The following is a 19,261-nucleotide window of genomic DNA, read 5'->3' on the forward strand; positions in this document are numbered from 1 at the left end:
TCTCAGAAACACAGCCATCCAAAAAGGTAGCCTAGCAGTTAAGAGTTTTGGGACAGTAACCGAAAGGTTTCTGGTTCGAATCCCCGAGGCGGCTACAATAGGTGAAAAATCTTACGATTTTAATATTTTTTATTTCACCTTTATTTAACCAGTTAGGCCAGCTGAGAACAAGTTCTCATTTACAACTGCGACCTGGCCAAGATAAAGCAAAAGAGTGCGACAAAAACTACAACACAGCGTTACACATGGGATAAAGAAACGTACAGTCAATAACACAGTAGAAAAATCTATGTACAGTGTGTGCAAATGAGGTAAGAGTGCCCTTGAGCAAGGCGCTTAACCCCAATTGCTCCTGTAAGTCGCTCTGGATAAGAGCGTCTGCTAAATGACTAAAATGTTTGAAGTGAGCAAAATAACAATCTACCTATGTAGAACTGGTTATTTCAGTAACTTTAGTTGATTACTTTACACATCAGAACCTCTGCTAGGCTTCAATACCCTGTGTTTTGACTCTGAGCTGGAGTATTTGCTGACTGCTGGTGTGGCGCTCCTGCTCTGTCGACCTTTCGCCTCCGTCTCCTTTTCCACTGACCGACCCAAACCCTGAGGACAGCGAGAATTAGTGGGCTATTTCATAGTGGTTGTTTGTTACATGTAGCAGTGTGTTACAATCGACTGATGCTGTCTGAGGACCATGTTACAGACATATGTACCTGATCTCTGTTGCTCTCACGCTGCTTTAAGAGACAGTCATTTGTGTGATGGGTGTCCTCAAAACTGACTGAATTTGATGAAAGGCCTGTTGTGAATGAAATGAATATCATTTCCAAATCAATTGATTGAATGTATAGTAAGCACAGAACAGACTAGAGTACTTACTTAAGGAGGCAGGTCCCCAATCCCTTGTGCTTTGAGCATTGGTGGGATAGTTGTGATAAGGCTAAAGAAAGAATCAAGTCACATGATAATTATAAACACTAGCCCTCTCATTTCATGCTTCTTATGAGGAAGAGATACAAAGAACATCCGTTAGTCTAAATTCTTAATAAGGGACATTAGGCTACTGTACATTTTCGTTTGCAATACACAATATGTTTAGCTGGCCTTGATGACCTATGAAAGCGTCACATGCAGTTTTAAAGACAACCTTTTGTCCAGTTTGGATGAAATTGCATTTTAACTGTGCTTGTTCCATCTATTATTGAACCTTGGTTCAAAAGTGTTCATACATTATGAAGAAGGAAAAACTATTGAAAAGTAAAATCAGGTTTTAACACTTAAGATTCTTAGAATTGGCAATGAGTATATTCATTACACAGTATAAATAATGAATAATGGGCACAGTCACTAATCTGACACGGCCCATTGTAAATCGCTATAAATTATTAGTGGGGTGCTTAAAGACCACTTCAGAACACATTTTATACTTGATACTTATTACATTTAGCCTAACAAGCTGACTGCAGTCAGACAGGGACGTCTATCTCTGACAAAACTTGAGATAAAATACAACATATACCTCTAAAATGGTAAATGAGCTGAAAATACAATGTCAGGTTGATCTGAATCACATGGAATATATAGTACTGTACAGAAATCAGTTGCCTTCAGGTTTCTATGTTTGTTTTAAACAGAATGCATTACTTGATTGTTTGCCAGACTGATTATAAGATTCATACTGACTGTGTCCATTTTACTGTAAGCTGTACTCTTTTGGACAGGTGGTTTGTTGAATGCAGGAGTAGCACTTCTGCTGTGGACGACTGAAGGAGCTGGTTCAGAAACCATATGTGATAATTTTCTTTGTTCAGGAATCTGAGGAAAAAATATCCATATTATAGACACATTATAACATCCACTATTCTGGTTGATGCCCCTCTATCTACTGTATTAGTGTAGTTACTTCAGGGAATGTTGTGAACTGTTCTTTCATAATTGAAAAGGTTGGGACTAGTGTTGCAAAATTCTGTGAACTTTCAATAAATTCCTTGGTTTTCCCAGAAATCCCAGTTGGATGAAATCCGGAATCATCCAACCAGGATTTCTGGAAAACTAGGACATTTATTGAAATTTCCCAGAATTTCGCAACCCTAGTTAGGACTGAGTGAGATAGAAAGGGCTGATCTTAGATCAGTTGAGCAGGAAGTAAACCAGCTTTGTTTGATCAATGGAAAATGATGAGCACAGAGGGGAGCTGTCGGTTGGTTTCTGTAAACTTTTCAAATGATTTCTGCCCAAATATACAGTTAAATCTCTTAGAAATACAGCCCAAAGCTATTTCCTGTTAGGATAAAACTGCGAGCCTCATGGCTTTCATATGGTGTGTAGCTATACTGTATACAGTACCTGCACCTTGGACTCTGCAGCTGGAAAACTGCCAACTGTTGACCTTCTGGCTGGGTTTCCACTGTGACTGGAAAAACTTGAAGATCTCCTCTCCCTTATCCTCTGACTAGTAGCTCTATGAATATCCTCAGACACCTGGGCATATGGATTATATACTGATAGATAATGAGCGCTACTGACACTTTGTCACTAGTAGATAAGAGAAGTGTTACAAGTTATTGTATTAACTGACTTAAAGTATGGAATGGGTTAGTAATGGGTTATTACTCAGGGTTCATGGGTTACTCATGGGTTATTACTTAGGCACAGTATGTCTTCTTACAGCGCTCTCTGCCCCTATGTGAGATGCAGTGACTGTGTCAGGACTCCTCCCTGCCACTTGGTGGCCGCGTTCAGGAGCACTGAGCTTGTCACGCAGCTCCACATTCTCTCTGGTCAGGGCTTCCACCTGGTTCTGCAGCAGATGATGAGCCTGGGACCAGTGGGACTCCCTCTTAGAGAACTGCTCCTGAAGAGCTAGAATCTGCTGCCTGAGATCCTGAGCTCACGCGCATGCACACACACACACACACACACACACACACATACACAGACATGAAGACACCCACGCATGAAACACACACACACACACACACACACACACACACATGAAGACACCCACGCATGAACACACACGCACACACACACACACACACACACACACACACACACACACACACACACACACACACACACACACACACACACACACACACACACACACACACACACACACACACCCTGGATGAGAGTGAGACAAACCAACCAATACGGTGGATATTTGACTCATGTTCACAGTTTGGAAGAGTGGGTGTTTGTTTATAAAGCTATACGTTATAAACTGTTACAGATGTGGGATCTTAATTTGACCAGTATTCTTGTAGCAAAATAATCCTGCATGTTTTTTGTACGTTTAGTCCATAATGTTGCTTGTTCGGTAGTTAGGCTATTAGCTGGACAAAAGTAGGCTAATGAAAGTGCAATACTGTTAATATAACCGTGCGTTAGAGCGGGTTTTCAGCGAATTTATGGAAATCACAAAGCTCATCTGCATTTCCTGCGGCGCAGGAATATTCGCAGCAACAAAAGAGTGATTAAATGAAGATCCTTCATCAGTATCATCAGGTCAGGACAAGCAAAGGGGATGCGTTTGATTCAGTCATAAAAAGGTAACACTGTCTTATTCACACCTTATGAGACAGGAAATGCATCGCTCAGTTCCATGTTAATGTTGGTCAGTAGGAAACTGATAGGCCGTGAGACAGAATGCACCTGACTCCTATGACGCTCCACGACTTATGTGCACCTCACGGACATTCATTACTCACTCACAAATGACGTTATATAGATACCAGCTGGGTGACATACAGTAGGTTGTTTTAGGCCTCAAGGCTTTACGAGATTCTGACTGACAACTTTGTTTTACTAAGGTCTATTAAGATCAGTCACATAATGACTTTACCTGACCATCACCAACGTCTAGTTTAGGAGAAAACGGTTGATTCTTCAACACTTGGCCTTCTGTATGGGTGAATGGGGATCCATAACTGCTGTGGTGGCCATCTCTGTCACAGCACTCTATTTGGTCCATTCTCTTTCTGGGTAAAACCCACATTTCAGTGGAAATGAAAGAAAAAATGACATTTCTGATGAAGAACATGATAGGATTCTGATATTGCAATTCCAGAAGTGCTCAAATTCTTTATAATCTCGTGGATCTCGTGGATCATCAGTGGTTTTACATAGTTTGTGTTTCATTTCTCCAGCACGTCATCACAATCAGATACGGCACAGACACCTTTTCCGGGGCATCACATTATGAAAACTAACCAAACTGTCTCTGTACATTTTACCTGAGGAGTTCCATTGCTCTCTCTTGTTCCGTTTTCATCTTGTCCAACAAATCACGATTCTCTTCTGCTTTTATTCCAAATAGATTATCGCTGTGTGGCTTTGACACGGTCTGATTTGCTTGAAGGAAGTTAAAGTGACTGTTAGTAGAGAGAAGACCTCTTCAAAGAATAACATGTCATGTAGCATGTAAACTGGTATACATTAATACATGATTCATGTCTGTGTTCTTCATTATAGCAGTTCAATTACATAGTGAGTCTAGCCAAAATAAACAGTACACTCACCTCGCTTGGACCCCTGGTGATGTCTGCTCTTCACGGTCTCTTTAGTTCTAGATGTTACTTCAGGGACCATGCTGGGTTTGAGCTCTGCAGAGGGACGTTTTGACTTTATGTCTGTTCCCCTGCTACTCCCCAGTGGCAGGGCTCTCTCTGTGCTTGTTTTCCTTGCAGACTGTGGGTATAATGGACGTGGTTCTGTCTTGTGCCAGTTTATGTCCCGGATTTCTGTGTCACTGTCACTGCTGGAGCAGGAGCTAGATGGGTGGTGGTGGTGGAGAGTGGGTCCGTGGGTGGGAAAAGGTCTGGAGGGCAGGCTATCCCCAGCCTCGCTGGGGGCATCGCTGGCGTAGTCACCATCGGACAGGTCCAGGTTCTGGTCCTTGTGTCCAAGCCGTGGGGGAGACGGGAGGGTGGGCTGCTGGTGGCACTGAGAGTTAGGGTTGTCCTCGTCCTCGTCACTGTTAGAACTACTCAGAGATAGGAGAGACATCACTGCTGTAGACCCGCTTTGAGATTTTGAAATATTGGTGAAATTGGAGTGTGTGACATTTTTCCCATCCGCAGTCCCTGATGAGACCGGCCCATTGTCAGTGACTCTAACTATGTGGTCGTTGACTGTCTTGAAGCCAACATTTACTGCCTGAGCTTTGACCTTAGGTTGGCCCATGTTGTTTGCCTGTGTAGTACTATCAAAAGGCTGCAATGCCAAATGTGGCTCCTTCACCTCAAGTTGTTTATGGACAAGGTCCCTCATAGCAGCATACACATGATTCTGTGACACCACCTCATCACTGAGCTCCACGGAGGTCAAGCACGGCGATCTCACAAGCCGTTTACGGGATGTTGTAATGCCCAACAGATCTCTCCTCTCTCTAGTATCAACACTAGATGCAGTGTTTTCAGTGGCCTTGCTTTGAGTATTTTCTCTGGGCTTTGGTGTCCTCTCCTGTCTGGCCGTTTGATTAACTCTGTTGTCTCTCTCTCGTGTGGCAGGTCCTGTTGTTTTTTCCAAGGACTCAGTCAGAACAGGGCAGCTCCTCTGGGAGATCAGTAAAGGCTTGACCCTGGGTCTGGTCCTGTCACTGAGCTGCAGGGAGGGGGCTGATGAGCGTCTCTGCTGGCTGCCACAACTCACCTTCCTGGGCTGCTGGCTGAGGGAGAGGGAGGCTCTTCGCCAGGTCTTCTGCTGCACACTGTCCTTACCCCTCTCTATCCTGGACCCGCCCTCCCCTTTCTTCAGGAAGTATCTCCTCCCTGCGACTCTCCTGGCCTCCCTGCTGTCCTGAAAAGGGACCAGCTGCTTAGATACAGTAGATAACTTATTTTAGATGACATGAGTACAAAGTGTACTGAATAGATTATGTATAATGGTCAGGGCAATGAACTACTCTGAAAGTAGGCCATATGCAAATCCTCTATGCTCTCCATACCTGCTTGTTGTTTTGCTGTGCATATTCATCAACTTTCAGCTGTTCCTCCACAAATTCCTGAAATGTTTTCTCTCTCTCTTTGACAGCAGGCCTAATGGGTCTTCAATAGTGTGACAGGTCAGTTAACGTATAGAAAAATGGTATGGAATATTAAATGACCACAACTCACTTGTGGATTCTTCACTATCATTAGCTGACAGTAAAATATGTGTATGTGACCAATAAAATGTGATTTTTGATTTGAAAGGTGATACATGTTGAATAGAAATATCATTACAGTACCTGTCCTCTGGGTTTCTGGATGGCTGCCTACGTGTCCCAAATGGGCTGACAGTACAGTCTTCTTTGTCTTCCCCCTGCTCTGCAGCTTCCTCTTTGATAGGAGAGAGGTTCCTCTGCTCTCTTCCATCTTTATTTGGAAGAGTGCTCTCTATAATTCACATGATAAGATGAATCACATATCAACACAATTTAAATTCTGTATTAATAAAAAAGAAAAGATGGACAAAGTTCAGTACTGACTTCTGGGTAAACTTGTTATGTAAATGAGGATTTGTGTACTCAACAGAATACATTTTACAGTGTAAAATGAAGAGAAACAGAACCAAGCAACAATTCTAAATGCCTTCTTACTTTAAAGGGTTGTGATAATTATACTGGAGTTCTGTAACTAGTTCTTGTTAAGGAACCAGCTCTGGATCCAGTTTTGACAAAACACTCCTGGATATTTAAATAAGTTAATAATTTACTCCTGTTTTTCTATAATCATGACGATCTATCAAAAAGCAACTGAATGTATTTGCAATATGATCGGAAACACTTAGAATAGGTTGAAATAGGTAATGTCCTTAATTTGGCTTTGAAAAAAATACCCTGGAAAATCAGTCTGTCATCTCAGACTTATCTGAACTGGATATCGTTGGGTTCTGACTTCTTGAAATGTACTTATTCATGCCACTGAGGGAGAGAGGGGAATGTATAATGTATGCATAATGTATGCATTCACTACTGTAAGTCGCTCTGGATGAGAGCGTCTGCTAAATGACTAAAATGTAAATGTAAAATGTATAACATTTACATTCTGTCAGGATATGTTATCGTTAGCCATCAGGGATCCTATGGGAGGACACAGACACCAGACACAGTCTGGTACCAGTCACCATGACAGCCGTGAGTTGGGAACTAGTGAGCACTTTGGGGCAGAGGTCAGGTCAGACGAAGTGAGGAAGAACAGATATCACTAAGGTTCTGTCTAGCAACAGAGATACAATGGCTGTTCAGATGTGTAGGAGGAGACTTAGCATAGGAGAAAGAGTTAAATATCAGTGCTTGTGTGAATATGTTTTTGTCAGTTCAGATGTTTGATCCTTTGGGAAGAATAAACTTGGTTTAAGCTTTCATAGTGTCCGTCGGGTTCTTACTCTGGTAATTAGAACCTAACAATACTAAACTGCAGAATTAGTTTAAGGTTTGTGGGTTGCAAACCAAAAAAATAACACGCCAAAAAAATAACACGCCAAACTCCAGCTCACAGTTCAAAAGTTTGGGGTCACTTAGAAATGTCTGTAACGGTCGTCGTAAGGAGTGGACCAAAATGCAGCGGGTATATTGATAATCTTATTTATTGAAGGAAAAAATACTTAAACAAAACAAACAACGAAAACAGTCCCGTAAGGTGCACAGACTATACAGGAAACAACCACCCACAAACACAAGTGAAAACACACACAACTAAATATGGCCTCCAATCAGAGATAACAACAACCAGCTGCCTCTAATTGGAGGTCATTGACAAAACTAACAGAAATAGACAAGCTAGATAAACTCATAGAAATAGATCATCTAGAACATAAACCAAAAACCCCGAAACACACAAACCAAACACCCCCTGCCACGCCCTGACCAAACTACAATAACAAATAACCCCTTTTTCTGGTCAGGACGTGACAATGTCCTTGTTTTTGAAAGAAAAGCCATTTTTTTGTCCATTAAAATAATATGCCTCACAAGTCCTCAACTGGCAGCTTCATTAAATAGTACCTGCAAAACACCAGTCTCAACGTCAACAGTGAAGAGGCGACTCCGGGATGCTGGCCTTCTGGTGTTTTGCGGGTACTATTTAATGAAGCTGCCAGTTGAGGACTTGTGAGGCGTCTGTTTCTCAAACTAGACACTCTAATGTACTTGTCCTCTTGCTCAGTTGTGCACCGGGGCCTCCCACTCCTCTTTCTATTCTGGTTAGAGCCAGTTTGCTCTGTTCTGTGAAGGGAGTAGTACACAGCGTTGTACGAGATCTTCAGGTTCTTGGCAATTTCTCGCATGGAATAGCCTTCATTTCTCAGAATAAGAATAGACTGATGAGTTTCAGAAGAAAGTTCTTTGTTTCAGAAGAAAGTTATTTGTTTCTGGCCATTTAGAGCCTGTAATTGAACCCACAAATGCTGATGCTCTAGATACTCAACTAGTCTAAAGAAGGCCAGTTTTATTGCTCCTTTAATCAGAACAACAGTTTTCAGCTGTGCTAACATAATTGCAAAAGGGTTTTCTAACGATCAATTAGCCTTTTAAAATGCTAAACTTGGATTAGCTAACACAACGCGCCATTGGAACACAGGATTGATGATTGCTGATAATGGGCCTCTGTACGCCTATGTAGATATTCCAAAAGAAATTTGCCATTTTCAGCTACAATAGTCATTTACAACATTAACAATGTCTACACTGTATTTCTGATCAATTTGATGTTATTTTAATGGACAGAAAATGTGAATTTCTTTCAAAAACAAGGACATTTCTAAGTGGCCCCAAACTTTTGAACGGTAGTGTATATTTTTATGGGGGAAATGTGGTAAAAACATCATGAACTGTTTTTTCTGCTAGTAAATCTATCCAATTCCCTAGGATACAATCTGCTTCTTGAAAATATCACAACCCATTTGTACAATTTTTAACATTCCCAGACTTCCAGCTAAAAATTGCCTGTAGCTTTACATTTCAGCTCTCTGTGTGTTTAATCAATCAAACATGTTATTTATGACAACCTCAACTGCATTGGAGGTGTTGTGCAACCAGAAGCATGTCCCTGCACTTAATGTACTTACTCCATATAGGAATTCCCCAGGGAGTTAGAAAGATATACAGTATGTAGCATAGAAAAAAGGCCACTTCTCATACACAGATATGTTAGTTTTTCAAATTAGTGAGTTTATGCAATGTTTTGCAATATGTCCTCAATCTCTCATGGGAACAGCTGCTTATCTATTCGTCCTGTGGTGACTTACCTACTCAGGCCTGGGGGGGGCTCACAGCCAACAAGTCTGAACAATTTACAACTGAGTGCTCTGCTGCGTGTGTGCTGGGGGGAATTACTTCCAGACTGAAGTAGAGTCCTTCAGTTTCATCCAAGTCTACACATGAATTTGGAGCTTGCTTAACTACCGTCAAACAGACCTGCTTTTCATGTAAAGTAAGGAAATCTTTGGAGCTGAGTACTTTGGAGGAATGTTCCTTCTTCTGACAGTTTGACTGTAAAGAGGACCGCTTTTGACAATGCATATTGTGGATGACGATCAGCCGAGTAAGAACTGCACAGCAGAGAATCTACCACTGTGTAATTTCTACCCCTCTGTGATGATTGTGAAATTCTTCCTGGCTCTACCGCTCAACCTCTCAGTGCTTTATCTTTTATATTCAAAATGAAGTTCTGGAAATCTAACAGCAACAACATAAAGGGGAGTGGCGGAGTACAGAGGGTGGAACTTGCAAAGCCATGTGGTTCATGCTGTTTCTGAACTGAGGTGCCAGTATCGCCTTCCTGACTGGGATTTCAGTTGATCCTTACTTTAATGTAGTTCATCCTGGGGAAAAAAAGTTCCTTAAGGTCTTCAAAAAGTCTCCTTATATCTCTGTCATCGTCTGGCTACTGCTGCTCCCCCTGACTATCCCAACCATGCTGAAGACCTTTGAGTGCTGTAACAGTTATGGGGTGTAAAAATGACACTCCGGTCGAGGACGTCACTGAAACTTTGAGAGAGGTTGTGTTTTTCGCCCAGATTCTCATCCCTTTCTTTGTGTTGGTCTACTTGTCACGTCCTGACCATAGTAAGATGTTATTTTCTATGGTAGAATAGGTCAGGGCGTGACAGGGGGTGTTTTTCTATGTTTTGTATTTCTATGTTCATGTTCTAGTTGTGTATTTCTATGTTGGTTTTGTTTGGGATGATCTACAATTAGAGGCAGCTGGTCTTCGTTGTCTCTAATTGGAGATCATACGTAAGTAGGGGTTTTGCCCACCTGGGTTTGTGGGGACCTCTGCGTCACGGTTTGTTGTTTTTTTGTCAATCAAGTTTATTTATGTATTGCAGTTTCACAGTATAAATAAAATGTGGAACGACACACACGCTGCACTTTGGTCCGCTCATTCCTATGACAACCGTGACACTACTGCATGGTCTTTGATGGTCTCATGGTTTTATCCCACATGGATTGTCTCGTGGACCCAATTGTGTACTGCTTAAGCAGCACTAAGTTCAAAATCCTCGACCTGACAAGTTATTGCCCTGTCTAAAAATAGGTGAAAGCACAATCTCGGCAGGAAACAACTCAAATCCAAAACGCAGCAACAATGTAATGCAGCGTACTAGGTAAAATACTTGTAAAAAAATAGGAAATTAAAATGACTGTTTTATGACTGCATTAAGACTATTTGTTCTCATGATGAGGCATTCATGTTAGTTTGCTAAACCAGACTATGATTCACTACTTGTTTCTGATATTGTCATCTGGTTTCTTTAACCAGTGATGTCATCAAGTTAAACCACTCACAATGAGTCTGTTGCTAATTGTCTGGGTCAAATAAATATTCCTCTTAAGTTATGTTTATTTATTTGTTACTACAGTACTACTACTACTCTTGATGAGGCCAATGTTTATACTTTTTTATAGTGCGAGTTTTATTTCTTCCCCCTTTACAATTTTATTGGAACTTGATCAAAATATTTTCAGAACTTCTGCTATCATACCATATACTGCAGTAGTTACAACAAAAACAGACCACGACGTGGTCATCCATACGTCTTACCATGGAGGGAATGTGTCAGAACAGGACCCGTCTTAGGCAGCCATCCATCTCCTGGGGGAGGTGAAGCATAAACGTTTGATTTCTGATTGGACCTCTGTGGGTTGGCAGAGAGACCAGAGGTATCCACTCCAGCAGCCAGAGCAGGCATCAGGCCCAGCCACTGGGCAGAGAGAGAGGGGGATAACAGCAGTCCTGCCGATGAGAAACAGAGAGGGACTTTAGGATTTAAAAGGTTAAATTCCTATGAGACCGAGGAAAATACTAGGTCTTGTTGTTACAAGGAAGCATCGCCCAAGAGCTCCTCTAGTCAACACAGCAATTTTTCTTTATATAAAAAATAACTAAACATTCATTGTCAAGGCCTTTCACTAAATATAACTGGAAAACATTGCATGTTACAAAACAATACTTCAATAATGTAAATAAAGATCATTTAATAAGCATATGAATTTAAAAAAAATCTTGCTTGTATTGCTTTTGACTGTGGAATGAAATAGGTAACTCATCTCACAAAATGTAATTTTTAGTAACTTGGCCCGGTATCTTTAACTCTGTAAGTAAATGCACTTAAATTAAATCTTTAGGTTATGTTCCTTGACAGTTTAAGGCAGGGCATTGACATCTGCTATTTTTATGAAATATCTACATTGGTCATTTCATCGGATAATCACGTTTCCTTAGAAAATATGTGTGGAGAGCCTTCACTATGGACTAAATGACTATTTTTAAATATATGGATTCAAAGTATTTATTGCCATTTAAAACAAAAAATTATTGTGACGCAGTGTTTTTTTTTCTTCATCGATTTATTTAATCCATAACCTGCGCTTTCTATCATCTCCAAACATGTCCTGTTGTAGTGCATTGCTCATTGTATTGCCTAATTGGTGGGAGGGGCTTATCAGCACAAGTGCCTTCAACGTGTAATCAGGGCCTGGGTTTTCTTAACAAGGTGTGTTTCCTGACTGTGTGGAAGAGACATTTGTTTTAGCCACCAGCCATGTGTGATTCATTTGTTAGTCTGCAGTTAAAAAAAATAAATGAAGTACTTTTAACTTTATTTCTCAGTTCCTCTTTTATGCCTTTTAGATGACAAGGTATTGGCCAGCCTGTCACACTGTCTATAGTCTTTATGAGGCTTGCCGTGTCATCATTGTTTTTAGATCAACCTAAGATAAAGATTCATGCACACTTCTGTTCGTATAGATAAGCCCTCAAGCCACACCACCTGATTTTCTGTTCCTGTGGATATGAGATAAAACCAAGAATTTGCACGTAGATTCCTTACATTTTTATTCATGCTCTTGTGGCGGACACAGAAGGAGAAACATTTTATCTTTATTCAAAAGGGGAATAGGCAGGACTTTGCAGAGTTCTGTAATTCTGGCTGAAGAACAATGGATGCGGTCCATCTTCAGAACACATCCTCAAACACTGAGGTCGATCACCGCAATGTGGGGAATCAGATGATGTACAAAGTCTTCTCTAAAGTGATGATTGTGGAATTCACTCTGGCCTTGCCTCTCAACCTGTCAGTGCTCTACATCTTCCTCTTGAAATTCAAATTCTGGAAAACCAACAGCATCTTCCTCTTCAATATTGTGGTGGCAGATCTTCTGCTGGTGATATGCTTGCCAGCCAAAGCCTATCACTTCCAGCATGGACTAACCTGAAGTGAGAACAAGCTGGTCTGTAAGGCCATGCTCTTCATGTTGATTTTAAACTGAGGGGCCAGTATCGCCTTCTTGACTGTGCTCTCCATCGATTGTTGCTTCAATGTAGTTCATCCTTGGAAAAATAACTTTGCCAAGACTTTAAAAAGGTCTCCTCATATCTCTGTCATCGTCTGGCTACTGCTGCTCCCCCTGACTATCCCAACCATGCTGAAGACCTTTGAGTGCTCTAACAGTTATGGGTGTATAAAATGACACTCCGGTCGAGGACGTCACTGAAACTTTGAGAGAGGTTGTGTTTTTCACACAGATTCTCATCCCTTTCTTTGTGTTGGTCTACTGCACGGTCTTTGACGGTCTCATGGTTTTATCCCACATGGATTGTGGGATTAGGGAATAAGACCAAGCTGCATCGAGCAGTGTTTCTGGTCACCTCAGTTGTGCTGGTCTTCTCTGTGTGTTTCCTGCCTTGTACCATAGCTAGGATAGATCTGTTGATTGTCAGAATCAAGGATCAACACAATGCTGAGACCATAGCGGTTCAGATCTATGACAGTCTCATGGTTTTATCCTACATTGACTGTTTGCTGGACCCACTGGTGTATTGTTTCTGCTACTGAGGGTTTACAGATGTGTACATGTCAAATAGCTCTCCCTTTCTATTGAGCAATAGAAGATACAATGGTTCCACAGTCACAGATTAACAAAAGGTGACCTCTCCCCCACTGCGGGACAAACTGATTTTATTCCAGATCTACAGTACTGTATAGTCAGTTACAAATGATCGCAAAAAATCTGTACAGACAGGTATGCTTAACGTTAATTTTGAACAATTTTGCTCAAATCAAATCAATCAAATCAAATTGGATTGGTCACATACACATGGTTAGTAGATGTTATTCTTTGTGCTTCAAGATCCGACAGTGCAGCAATATCTAACAAGTAATCTAACAATTCCACAACCGCTACCTAATACACACAAATCTAAGTAAAGGAATGGAATAAGAATATATTCATATATAGATGAGCAATGACAGAGCGGCATAGGCAAGAAGGTATAAAATGCAGTATATACATATGAGATGAGTGATGCAAGATAAGTAAACATTATTAAAGTGACATTATTAAAGTGACTAGTGATCCATTTATTAAAGTGGCCAATGATTTCAAGTCTGTATGTAGGCAGCAGCCTCTCTGTGTTAGTGATGGCTGTTTAACAGTCTGATGTCCTTGAGATAGAAGCTGTTTTTCAGTCTCTAGGTCCCAGCTTTGATGCACCTGTACTGACCTCGCCTTCTGGATGGTAGCGGGGTGAACAGGCAGTGGCTCGGGCGGCTGTTGTCCTTGATGATCTTTTTGGCCTTCCTGTGACATCGGGTGCTGTAGGTGTCCTGGAGGGCAGGTACTTTTCCCTCGGTGATGTGTTGTGCAGACCGCACCACCCTCTGGAGAGCCTTTGTGGGCGGCGCAGTTGCCGTACAAGGCGGTGATACAGCTCGACAGGATGCTCTCAATTGTGCATCTGTAAAAGTCTGTGAGGGTTTTAGGTGACACGCCAAATTTCTTCAGCCTCCTGAGGTTGAAGAGGCGCAACACCACACTGTCTGTGTGGGTGGACCATTTCAGTTTGTCCGTGATGTGTATGCCGAGGAACTTAAAACTTTCCACCTTCTCCACTGCTGTCCCGTCAATGTGGATAGGGGGGTGCTACCTCTGCTGTTTCCTGAAGTCCACGATCATCTCCTTTGTTTTGTTGACGTTGAGTGAGAGGTTGTTTTCCTGACACCCTCACCTCCTCCCCGTAGACTGTCTCGTTGTTGTTGGTCATCAAGCCCCCTTCTGTTGTGTCGTCTGCAAACTTGATGATTGAGTTGGAGGCGTGCATGGCCACACAGTCATGGGTGAACAGGGAGTACAGGAGGGGGCTGAGCACACACCCTTGTGGGGCCCCAGTCTTGAGGATCAGCGAAGTGGAGGTGTGTTTCCTACCTTCACCACCTGGGGGCGGCCCATCAGGAAGTCCAGGACCCAATTGCACAGGGCGGGGTTGAGACCCAAGGCCTTAAGCTTAATGATGAGCTTGGAGGGTACTATGGTGTTGAATGCTGAGCTATAGTCAATGAACAGCATTCTTACATAGGTATTCCTCTTGTCCAGATGGGATAGGGCAGTGTGCAGTGTGATGGCGATTGCATCGTCTGAGGACCTATTGGGGCGGTAAGCAAATTGAAGTGGGTCTAGAGTGACAGGTAAGGTGGAGGTGATATGATCCTTGACTAGTCTCTCAAAGCACTTAATGATGACAGAAGTGAGTGCTACAGGGCGATAGTCATTTAGTTCAGTTACCTTTGCCTTCTTGGGTACAGGAACAATGGTGGCCATCTTGAAGCATGTGGAGACAGCAGACTGGGATAGGGAGAGATTGAATATGTCCGTAAACACACCAGCCAGCTGGTCTGTGCATACTCTGAGGATGCAGCTAGGGATGCCGTCTGGGCCGGCAGCATTGTGAGGGTTAACACATTTAAATGTCTTACTCACGTCGGCCACGGAGAAGGAGAGCCCACAGTCCTTGGTAGCGGGCCGCGTTGGTGGCACTGTATTATCCTCAAAGCGGGCAAAGGTGTTAAGTTTGTCTAACACTTCCTTAAAAACGTTTCATGTGTCTCTCCTCAGGCCGGTGGTAGCTGGTCCACTGCAAGACGCTGAGGTGCGGGAGGTCCCTCTGCCCCCCTGGACATCGGGGGGGCACCGGCGTACACTGTACGGTCCATCCTGGACTCTAGGCGCCGGGTGGGGGGCCTGCAGTACCTAGTGGATTGGGAGGGGTACGGCCCGGAGGAAAGGTGCTGGGTAAGGAGGGGGGACATCTTGGACCCATCATTTGTGAGGGAGTTCCACAACCGCCGTCCGGATCGCCCTGCACCTCGTCCTCCGGGTCGTCCTCGAGGCCAATGTAGGTGCACTGTGGGAGCAGCACGTCGGGGGAGGGTGGGGGTACTGTCACGATTTCCACCAAAGGTGGCGCCTCTCCCTGTTCGGGTGGTGCTCGGCGGTCGTCATTGCCGGTCTACTAGCTGCCACTGATCCTTTTTTCCTTTTCGTTTAGTCATGTCTGTTTTGTTGTGCACCTGTTTCTTGTTTGGGTTGATTAGTGTGGGTATTTATTTTCTTTCTACCCGCTTGTGTCGTGCGGGTTTATTTTTCATTTCCCTGTGTTATGTTTGGGAAACGTTGCTTTTGTTCATCATTAGATTCATTCAGGTTATGTCATTTGGATTTTGTTCTTTTGGTCATTGTTGGACTGTATTTTTGTCCGGTGTCTGTATGAATTTTTGATGGACTTTATTGAACTCTGGTTATTGGAATTATCTTCTCTCCTGCGCCTGACTCCTACACCCATCTCTCGTAGAGAGACATTACAGCGACGGTCCTTATACACACCTTCATTAGTTCAGAAAAACCTGTTAAGCCTGAAAAGATTAGTGCTGCTACAAGATTCAATTCCATGTAGTTTCTTAAATTACCCAACAGAGCATTGTGTTATTGCCTCTGTGTATTGGACAAATCTTAAGCAACCACTGCCTTGGAGCTGACATGATCTTCTTAGTAACTTCAAAAACAAATGATAATCTCTAAACTATCAACACTTCGGAAAGTCCCTTTGGACTAAATCTATTTTCAAGATCATCAAATACAGTTAAATGGACTAAATTAACTTTGCACTTTCTAACAAAATACTACTTTGTAAACATTTCATGCCTCTCCACTGAATTCATTTGTATTTGCTATTTGATGGTCGTTTTATGTTGAGCTCAGTCAGTCAGTACCCACCTGGCCCCATGAGGGAGAGGAGTCTGCTCTGCTCCTGTACAATTCTGTGTAGCTGCTCCACCTGCTGTTGAACTAGCTGCTCCTGTTGCCCTGGGCCCTGCACCGATGCAGACATAGACAACACTCAACACACAGCAGGGTCTGTTGACAGCTTCACCATCACTATGTTATAGCACAACATAAATTAACGTTTATTCATCACATGCACAGGATACAGCACGAGGTGCCTTATTGCTATTAAAAACTCATTACCAATGTAATTAGAGCAGTAAAAATAAATGTTTTGTCATACCCGTGGTATACGTCTGATATACCACGGCTGTCAGCCAATCAGCATTCAGGGCTTGAACCACCCAGTTTATAAATAGTAATACAACTGGTTGTGGTAGAATATGTACACATAGGATATACAGTATAAATGATGAGGGTGGCAAGTAGCCTAGCGTTTAAGAGGGTTGGACCAGTAACTGAAAAGTTGCTGGTTCGAATCCCTGAGCCGACGAGGTGAAAACTCTGTCGATGTGCACTTGAGCAAGGCACTTAACCTTAATTGCTCCTGTAAGTCGCTCTGTATAAGAGCGTCTGCTAAATGACTAAAATGTAAATTAATGTGCTGTCAAGTATGACTGTTATTTATAAGTAGGTTAATAAAGTAAATAGTGATCTTGGTTGAGCAATTGAACAGTACAGCAGCATTGACAGTGTATGTGTGTGATTATTTGTATGATTAGTGCTATATTAAACTGATAGCCAACAGCGCAGGGAAGCAGTTCACATGAGAGTGCCAGTGTGAATGAAGGTTGCTGTGCTACATGTACACATTGATCAATAATGCTGCTTCAAGTAGAGTGCAGCAAGTAAAATGGGTTTAAGTGGGTAAAATACCCTCAATTCAAGTAGTTTTGAACACAACTGCAAATTGGTATGTTACTGCCACCTACTGGTAAGCAAGAGTGCATGCATCAAATCAGTGAGTTAAAAGCAATTCAGACCCGAAACTTGAAACAAATATGTCTACAATAGTAGGCTACACTGTATGGTTTAAATACACTACTGACCTGCTGGAGAGCTCTCTGTAGCATTAGCTGTCGTGTAGTTTGTAGTGATGAGTTACTGTCTGAGGCAGCCTCCTGTGGGTTTTCTCTAAGAACAGCCTCATGGCTCAGTGAATGGGATGGAGACAAGGGACTAGAGCCCAGCTCAGCTGCATGAGGGTTCAGGTGGGTCCTCTGGTTATCCATGTCATGTGTTCCAGTGTTATGTGGCTCCTGTCGTGGTACCTGGCCCAGGTCTGCCTCTGGCTCAAACGATCCACCTGCTGACCATGTTCTCAGGCTATTGTTGTCCATGGTGATTTCAGCTGACATTATTACTCTCAGAGATGCTTCATGAAATACTCTTGATTATCACCTTCTGTTAACAATGGCATGCTTTTGAGTAATGTCTGGTCTCTGCAAGTTGGAAACAGAAATGTAGGGAAGGTCTTAATAGGGTAATATGGGATAACTTGCTCTACATTTTTTAAGTCATTCTAACAAAAGGATTCTGATTTAAGTTGAGCTATGATATAAATCGAATTAAGTTACAGCTACAAACTTTTTATACACGGAGTGAACAAAATATTGGGAACACCTGCTCTTTCCATGACACAGACTGACCAGGTGAATCCACGAGGGATATTTACCCCACATTACCCGAAATGTTTTACTTGAATTGCTCACATGTGAGGTTTTGCACCATATCCTACATTATATGTGCATTATAGATAGACCTTTATCAACAACAAAAAAGCAAATTACGTTTCTAACTATTAAAAACTTGTTGAGTCGTCTTTGAAGAGATTATTAGTAGAAAAGTCTATTTCCATGAAACAGCAATTCATTTTTATTATAGTAAGATAAAAACGTACCTTTTTCTTTAAATCAAATAAAAATACATAGTTCCCTTCGCTCTGGCGTGTCTCTCCCAAGAGTAAGCTACACTCATCTCATGTTTTATCCGTCGCCAGTGGTTACTGTTACTGTAAACATCAACCTCCAAGGAGAGAAAATATGAGTTGTTTTGTTTAGCCTACCATTAAATTAACAAATTACTCATTCGTTTAAAAGGTCGTATACTATAGTAATGTAGACGGAGAAATGTAGGCTAATGGCTATGGAGGGCTAGGCATACAAAATCTCGAGAACCATATAGTCAAGAACTTTACTGCAAATTTATGGAGTAGCGGTTGAATGAATCCTGTAGTATGGCGCCAAACAATGGCACTTTCGGCGGTAAAAGTTTCAGAAGTTTTTTCTGATACGAATTCTTCTAAGATGGCCAAATAAGGTAGGCTATCTGACATTGGCTATTGGCCCGCAACAAGAGTTTTTTTTTAACATGCAGGTGCAGTCAAAAATATTGATGTATCTATCTGTCATGCAGCCATGTAATGTCGTTTCCTCATCCCGCCAGAGAGAGAGGGAGAATAGGCCTAATGTGAAATACAATTCCTACAACTAATAGTATGGTATCATTATATACCCATAATTACCTCTCAGCTCACCTTCCCTGTCACTCATATCTGAGGCAAAATGAGGCAATGAGAGGGAGCCGTTTCAGTAATTATTGCAAAAAGAGTACCTGAAATGAGGCGATTCAGTGAATTACTCAATTACAAAAGTAGGTTGTTTGGTAAAGTTCTGTTTGCAAAAAGAGGACATTGGTCTCTATTAGCTGATAATT

At 42.1% G+C, this 19,261-nt stretch overlaps 2 protein-coding genes across 6 annotated transcripts in view; one reads left to right on the forward strand and one right to left on the reverse strand.

Annotated features, from left to right (window-relative positions):
• The window catches only part of si:ch211-140l13.3 (centromere protein J), a 21,447-nt gene extending 2,264 nt beyond the window's left edge, over positions 1-19,183 (reverse strand). Inside the window, exons 1-15 of one of the 5 annotated variants that reach the window (XR_001329295.2) lie at positions 18,447-18,877; positions 17,596-17,988; positions 16,538-16,634; positions 11,031-11,222; positions 6,233-6,380; positions 5,951-6,050; positions 4,524-5,802; positions 4,239-4,356; positions 3,848-3,983; positions 2,669-2,884; positions 2,347-2,481; positions 1,684-1,815; positions 880-940; positions 714-799; positions 499-603 (exon numbers count right to left, since the gene is read on the reverse strand). Coding sequence is in view for 4 of the 5 variants with exons in the window: in XM_014205154.2 (XP_014060629.2) it covers positions 499-603; positions 714-799; positions 880-940; positions 1,684-1,815; positions 2,347-2,481; positions 2,669-2,884; positions 3,848-3,983; positions 4,239-4,356; positions 4,524-5,802; positions 5,951-6,050; positions 6,233-6,380; positions 11,031-11,222; positions 16,538-16,634; positions 17,596-17,904 (3,114 nt within the window). In the remaining variant the exon portion in view is untranslated. Of the gene's footprint in view, positions 1-498; positions 604-713; positions 800-879; positions 941-1,683; positions 1,816-2,346; positions 2,482-2,668; positions 2,885-3,847; positions 3,984-4,238; positions 4,357-4,523; positions 5,803-5,950; positions 6,051-6,232; positions 6,381-11,030; positions 11,223-16,537; positions 16,635-17,595; positions 17,989-18,446; positions 18,878-19,070 lie in introns of those variants that run through there. The other 4 variants (XM_014205154.2, XM_014205155.2, XM_014205153.2 and 1 more) reach the window with 4 other exon arrangements.
• Positions 9,360-10,098, forward strand: gpr31 (G protein-coupled receptor 31). The gene is given in 4 exon segments (XM_045720812.1): positions 9,360-9,629; positions 9,632-9,676; positions 9,679-9,932; positions 9,934-10,098. Coding segments are annotated over 4 exon segments (576 nt in total). The 5' UTR covers positions 9,360-9,499; the 3' UTR covers positions 10,081-10,098.
• Positions 19,184-19,261: the final 78 nt, after the last annotated feature.

This window comes from Salmo salar, chromosome ssa06, assembly GCF_905237065.1.
Source record: "Salmo salar chromosome ssa06, Ssal_v3.1, whole genome shotgun sequence".
In the NCBI taxonomy this organism is placed as follows: Eukaryota; Metazoa; Chordata; class Actinopteri; order Salmoniformes; family Salmonidae; genus Salmo; species Salmo salar.